At 39.5% G+C, this 7,839-nt stretch overlaps 1 protein-coding gene across 1 annotated transcript; it reads left to right on the top strand.

Moving 5' to 3' along the window:
- Positions 1-3,028: 3,028 nt before the first annotated feature.
- Positions 3,029-4,965, top strand: LOC141590532 (protein FAR1-RELATED SEQUENCE 2-like). Its single transcript, XM_074411118.1, has 2 exons — positions 3,029-3,049; positions 3,661-4,965. The coding sequence occupies exons 1-2, from the start codon at positions 3,029-3,031 to the stop codon at positions 4,963-4,965; spliced, it is 1,326 nt and encodes a 441-aa protein (XP_074267219.1).
- The last annotated feature ends 2,874 nt before the right edge of the window (positions 4,966-7,839 follow it).

Below are 7,839 nucleotides of genomic sequence, written 5' to 3'. Positions count from 1 at the left end.
GTCGCGCTGGTTTTTGCGGTCCCGCACGACCGTAATTCCTCATCGGCAAGAAGAATCAATGGCAAAGAGGTCAAGAGCCTCTATTACCCCAACATGCGCTCCTTCATAGTAGATTTCAATCGTTGCCCATTCACTTTGAAGGTCTGTCCTTTGTCAGTTTGCAATGTAACTGACCCAAATTTGTTCACATCAGCTACAGTGAACGGTCCAGACCATCTACTCTTCAGCTTACCTGGAAACAAACGCAAACGAGAGTTAAATAAGAGAACTTTCTCACCAACATGAAATTCCCTTTGCAAAATATGCTTGTCATGCCAATTCTTCGTTCGCTCCTTGTACACTCGAGCACTATCATAGGCATGCAGTCGAAACTCATCAAGCTCATTCAACTGCATCAGTCGTTTCTCACCCGCCAGTGAGGGATCCATATTCGGCTCCTTTATTGTGACACCCTCATTCATTGCGGAAAAATAAACACGTAATTCTAGAATAAAACTGCATGGATATGGTTGTAATAAGTTCATTTGAGTAAAAACCAGTAATTTTTAAAACCTGAACCTGTTATAAAAGTATCCAAATGGGAAGGTGTCAAACATGCAAGGTCTAAAATAAATCTCATAATAAAACATCGCTAAAGTCGCGAAACAAAGTGATACAACCCAAATATGATAAAGAGAGACATATGTCCCTAAAAAGTATATAACATAAAAAGTGTTTAAGGGTCACAATAAAATAAAGCCAATCTAGGTCCCAAGGTTACTTTGCTCGCTAGCTCGTCCATGTACCCCATATATGCATCACCTACCTGTCAATCGCATTTTATACAAATACGAAAGCCACAGTCAGTGGGGAGTAACTCCGAGTTCTCCCGCCACGAAATGTCATAATTAATATAACATGTAAACATAAGAATATGAATATGAATAACACATAGCCTTAGCATATAGATGCTAGACAATCGTGCTTATCATGTGGACAACAATATAACAACACATAGTCCTAGCATGTGAATACTAGACCGACTCATACTACACTATCATGTAATCACATAATATCCAGGAATCCAAACTCTATCAACCATAGCCGCCTTGCATCTCACCTTCTATGATTCATAGAATCATCAAACAAGAAAGGACAATATATCTAGAGACAGGCATAAGTTCCTAGTACAGTCAATAGTCACTCTGTAACTCGAGTCTATACCACGAGGTAAGGTAAACACCCTAGTCCTAAACCTGCGCAGACCTAGCGACATGCGGAAAATACCGCATCCAAGACCCATGATCACACACATGAGTACCCCTAAGGAGTCCACTAAAGGGTTAGCTAGTACTTAAGCTGACCACATACTTCTATGAGGACGTCAGGAGGTCATGCCCTAACTTGGATATAAACCCACCAAGCTAAGACACAAAGGCTATTAAGCCGCAAACATACACTCGTCAAAGACTATAATGGCCTATCTATGATGAAGGCCGAAATACTCACCTAGGACCTAGTCCCAGCTCGAATACTTTAGCCCACATCACACAAGACAAGTAGGACACCCAATTAACCAAAAAAAGGGGCAAAGAGTCCAAACTTGCACACACAAATGATCATACACACCCTAGCATATGAAAGGCTTCGCAAGAGCATATTTAGCTGACAATCCAACAATATCTCCAATATCAATAATAATACAAATTCCAGCTAACCAACAGTACCATAATCCATGAGAACAAGCTAAAATGGCAGAGAGGCAACAAGACTCAAGCATAAGGCATCCAAAGCATTCAACAACCAACATGTGAAATGATAATTACAAATATCAAGGCATAACATGAAACATCCAATAACAACCAATCTCACCTCAAAGACAAACCCTCGACCCGAGTCCCGCGACGGGTCATCGGTCAAATCGAAGCTGACCGGTTTAAACCTAGTTTGACCAAACTCGTTTGGTCAATCTGGCCCAGCTCAGAGTCTTGGCCTACTTTGGCCCAAATCACAAAATTCATCACAATATCATTCTCATTCTATTTCCAATTTCTATCATGTGAACACTATCAACATAAAGAAAAACATTCCAACTTACAAAATAACTAATTCCACAAAATTCTCGCATAATAAAATAGCATAAATAACCGTCTCACACAAGGGTAAACTTTTCTATAAATTTTAATCGATAAAACGACGCCATTTACTCATACGGACTCCGAATTGAGTGATTCAAGTGGCTAAACCACCTAATTTTTCGATGCCGTTCAATCTGTCATATTTTTGGAAACATTGGAAACCGTCTCGGTCCGGTACTGACGCGTTCCAGCCAACACGCGGACTCTTCACAACACATAATTCCTCATCCAAATTTGTTCCAAACAATAATATACAAATGGGTAACATAAATTAAACATAAGCATACTCATCTTACTCCATTCATTCATTTATCAACAAGATCGTCTCAAACAACAACAACAAACAACAAATACAACTACTAATGTGACATTAATTCGTCGAGTAACTCGGAATAGTTACCTTAAGCTAACAAAGAGACAAGTAATAACTTAAGAAAACTTCTAAAACCCAAAATTACTCTTCATCTTCAACAACATATGAGTCACCTAACTCATCTTCAAATTCTTCACCTATAAGAACAACAAAAACACAATTATTAAGCTTAAATTCGAAACCCTAAAAAAAGTGTCTTAAACAAAAATTGGGGGAAATGAAAATAAAGCTTACTAGTAGATGAAGATTGAAGAGAGGATTCCAAATATATAATTTTTATGAGATTTGGTGGAGAAATGAAGGATTTATGGTGAATTTAGGGATTGTAAGGAGGATTTTTAGTGGGTTTTTGGTGTTTGAGAGAAGGAGGAGATAAATTGAGTTATGGAGGAAATGAAAAGGGGGCTGATTTATATCGACAACGTTTTTCATAAAAAAGACGATGACTGCCCTTTTGACTTTCTCTCTGTAAAAAAAATTCTCTCAAACTCAACCAAATTCAAAACAAACAACAACAACAACAACAACAATTATAAATATGTCTAATCTCGATTCAATGGTACGTAAACAACTTAATCATTTGCTTAATTTTTCAATTTTTTTTGCGCATCGTTCATTCTATTCGATAGTTGAATTACTTGACGTATTAACTTAGTAGTAGCGAATCTTTGAATTTGTTGCGTAATCTGAAAAATGTCCCCCGAAAGATGAACCATGGCCAAAGTTGGAAACCAACGTTCAGACCACGGTCCAAACAATGGAAACCAACGTTTGGCCACGGACCAAACAAAGGAATTCCACGTTTGGCCATGGTCCAACGTTTGATTCCCACGTTTGGCCATGGTCCAACGTTGGAATTGAATGTTTGGCCGTGGTCAAACATTGGAATTCAATGTTTGGCCGTGGTCAAACGTTGGATTTCATTGTTTGGCCGTGGTCAAATGTTGATTTTCATTGTTTGGCCGTGGATTAAAGTTGGTTTTCGTTGTTCGTCCGCGGTTGATCGATGGAAAGTAATGTTTGGCCACGGTCGTTTGTTGGGTCTCGTGTTTTAGGCATGAATAACTCGTTTTCTACTCGTTTTTACATGTTTTACTTTCGTTTTACGCAACTTATGTAGTATATGAATCCTTTTTATTGTCTTACTATAGTCCTTATTGCTTGTAACAGGAATCGTGGGAGGATTTTGGCGATAATCCAATTGATTACAACCCGTTGTTTGAGACTACTATAGATTTTGAAATGCGTGACGATGCTTTCAATTGGGCTCAGAAAATCGCATTCGATAATGGGTTTGCTTTGGTTAAAGCAAATAACGGAGCTAAAAATAGGAAAAAGAACGGGTTGTTGGCAAGTTATTTTCGATGTAAAAGACATGGTAAACCAAAAGAATCGGACGATTTTGAAAAGCCAAGGAGGTCGCAGAAGTGTTCATGCAAGTTTCGTATTCGCGCCGTTCAAAATTTCGTGTCTAAAAATGATAAAGAGACGGTGGTGTGGAACATTGTAACCTCCGAGGGTGCTGGACTACACAACCACAACGTAGCCGTTTATAAGGACGGGGATCGGCACTTTGCGGGATTGGACGCGGAAGAGAAGGCATATGTTAGGCAACAAACATTGGCCGAGGTTCAACCGAGGGATATTAAAAATGGTCTTCATTTGAGATCGCCCAAAAAACCTCAACCGTCAAGCACCCAACTGTATAATGAAACAAGGAAAATTAAGAAAGAAGAATTGGGTGAAAGAAACACCGCTCAGCAAATGTTGGCTCTAGCGGTGGCAGCGAAATACGTCTACTTCTACGAGATTGATTCCGAGGAGTCAAAAGAGTTGACTCACATTTTCATGGCTCATCCTGAAGCGATTAAGTTATTCCGGGCTTATCCTTATGTGGTCCTCATGGATTCGACTTATAAAACCAACATTTACAAGAATCCACTCATTGAGATGGTTGGTGTGACACCCACGGGATCGTCCTTCTTAATTGCATGTGCGATGATTCCTACCGAGTCTGACGTGAATTACAAGTGGTTGTTGAGAAAGTTAGCTGCGATTTTAGATGCCACCGGAGTAGCGTCCCCTGCTGTATTTGTCACCGATCGGGAATTGGGTTTGATCAGCGCTCTTGAGCAAGTATTTCCCCGGGCTGAGCATTTGTTGTGTAGATGGCATGTGAACAAAGCCTTCAATGAAAAAGCCTTGACAACATACCAAACTGAAAGTATGAGGAAATTTGTCATCTCAAATAAAGAAGACGGTTGGTTTAGGGTGATCAATTCAGTTACCAAGGAATCGTTTCAGCGTGCGTGGCAGTGTTTCCAACGTAAGTGGCCGAAAATGGAGGATTATGTATGGGCAACTTGGGGTCAACACGCAGGGAAGTTCGTTTTATACTATAGAAACGAGGTCTTATATTTTGGTAACACGGCAACTTCCCGTGTTGAGTTAGCACATTCTCTATTGAAGGCTTAGTTGAAGTCAAAGCATCTCACACTTGACTCCATGTGGTCCCGTATCCACGGCATGCTTGAAAGTCAACACTCGAAGATTAAGAAAGAACTCGAAGATGAAATGAGTAAACCAAGGAGAACATCTCGTACTTTCTCCTTATTGCAAGGAAACGTGTCTACTAAGGCCATAGAGTTAATGGAGAAAGAAGTTACTAGAGGCCTTGGTTTGGGTATCGGATTGAATGATCGATACCGACACGTGATGCGAACGACTCATGGATTATCTTGTGCATGCAATTTGGTATCTATGCACGGAAGAGGTAGGAGGGTCCATCTCGAGGATATTCATGTCTTTTGGAAGACATTGGTGTATGATATTCCTCAACAAATGCCGAAAAATGACGTTGATTTATGGGAGAAATTAGTGGATGATGTGAGGCACGGTGACCCGGTTAAACTAAGGGCGGCCATAGACTTGTTGCGTGATTTCCACCACCCGGAGTACCAAGAGATTTTGCCACCCCCTATTAATGAGCACCCGAAAGGTCGTCCAAGAGGTTCAACCACTAGAAACTAGTCGGGTTTTGAGCATGCAGAAAGGAAGTTCGGGACACCAAGTACTCACTGTTCAACAAATGCAGACGTTCAACAAAGATTTGGTGATTTCGAATCAGGAACTCCCGGTGCTCCTTTGGGAAGGAACTTTACCATTGGCTTTATATCAACATGGGTCAAACGGTGGGGTATTCCTGAGGTTTTGTGGGGCCACTACGATGGTTGGGTGGATGTTGGAGATGACGGTCATTGTGGATTCCGGGTAATATCGCACGCCCAGCGAGGCCAAGAGACAGATTATATAGTTATGCGGGAATGGTGTTCGAGGGAGATGAGGACCGATTCTATCTATGCAGAGTTATATGGAGGTTTTCAATCACCACTCGGTGTGTCGGGTTGGATATAGCACTTCGATGAGTTGAGTTTTTTTCAGCAGATTAGTTGTGGCGGGACCATTGGATGTGTAGCGACGATTTGCTAGTTTTTGCAACGATGTTCAACTGGACGATATGTGTGATTGGTCATACACTGCGAGACGGGAAGAATGTTTGGGAAGGAAGTTGCAAAACTATCATGCCATTGAAGACCCGAGTGGAAGGCCGACTACCGTGTGGTATTTTATGGTTTGTCCTACATCATAGCCATTGGATGCGATTGCATTCTAGCAGCCCCCTTGAGAGTCTCCCTATGCCGCCACTTGATCCCGCTTGGTTGACCTTCCGAGATCCCAGTGTTGTTCACCTAGAGACTTTGTACCAACATAACATTGAGATTTGGCAAGCGTTCATGTTAGAAACTCCGAGAAGACGTCGTAGAAGTCGGGTCTCTGATAGTGCGACGGTTATCTGAGTTAGTAGTTGTTCGGATTGAAAAAACTATTAAGTTCACTTGTGTAATGTAATATATTATTGAAAATCATAACAATCATTTTACTAATTTCTGAAATTTCAAGAATTCATGACAACTAATACAAATTTGGAAATTTTTGCAAATACTCACTACTTCATAACAATGGCTAACATAAGAAACACAAACAAATACAAGATACACTTAAAATAAAACTTCATCATCTTTGACAAACTCGAAATTTCCTCTTTCAAACATATCACTTGCTCTTTCATGGCTTTTCCACTTGATGCATCATCACCTTCATCTTCACATGCTATCTCCAACCTTTATGTTATTGTCAAATGATCTTCAGTCAACCACGATACAAAATTATTGCAAACTAAACACTTAAAGTACGCTTTCATTGGATTATTAATTGACCCGGAAATCATGATGATAGCGTTTTTGCGGCAAAGATTGCAACGTTGATTCTTAAAGTTAAGGCCTTCAATTGGGTGATTTCTCCCCATTGAGGATGATGTCGACATTAGTGGATAGATAAGGAAGAAAATAGAAGTCAAAAGTAGAAGAAGATGAGGATGATTGAAAACTGGAAGAAGATGAATATGTTAATATAGTTGAGTATTCAAAAATAACCGTTATAATTCAAAATAACCGTTATAATTCAAAATAACCGTTATAATTCAAATGTTACTGTTATAATTCAAAATAACCGTTATAATTCAAAATAACCGTTATAATTCAAATGTTACCGTTATAATTCAAATGTTACCGTTATTATTCAAAAATAGCCGTTACAATTACTAGCTTATAAATAGGCCATTCTATGTCAATTTCAATCACAACATCCAATTCTAATGACAACATCCAATTCTAATCACAACATCCAATTCTATTCACAACATCCAATTCTATTCACAACATACAATACTAAAATGGTTCTCACAAATGCACAAAAAACCAGAGTTTATCAAATAAGAATCGATCTAATTGTTCAAAATTTACCAATTCTAATTGAGCGTCTTGAATCAGTGGTTCCCAGTGCCACTGTATGTCACATGCTTGAAGAGCCTCCAATTGGTAGCCTTTGTATAATTTTACAAGAAAACCGAGAAGATGTGCTAACTCCAGCGGTTACAGATGAGGTTGTGTCTGATGAAGCATTAACCGAGAAGATGTGGGAGTTTCGCAGGTTACGAAGTGATCTCTTTACATATTTTGAGCGCATCCTCACCGTGATCGATTACCCAAGACTATCAGACTTATGTGCTGGTAGAGTGCCGGGGCAAGGAATTCTTTATCTCTACTTGAATGATTTGTTGACTGAATATATGTCTACCCAACCTGAAGAAATTGAGGTTCATGATCATGAAGAAGATAAGGAATCGTCGTCTTCATTATCGGAAGATAATTAAGTTCGATAGTTATTTAATTATGTTATGTTTTAAGTAATAATCGTTTATGGTTTGGGGTTTAGGGTTTGGGGTTTAGG

Source organism: Silene latifolia, chromosome 7 (genome assembly GCF_048544455.1).
Source record: "Silene latifolia isolate original U9 population chromosome 7, ASM4854445v1, whole genome shotgun sequence".
Lineage (NCBI taxonomy): Eukaryota > Viridiplantae > Streptophyta > Magnoliopsida > Caryophyllales > Caryophyllaceae > Silene > Silene latifolia.
Note: the sequence above shows the minus strand (reverse complement) of the source record. Positions and strands in the feature narration are given on the sequence as shown.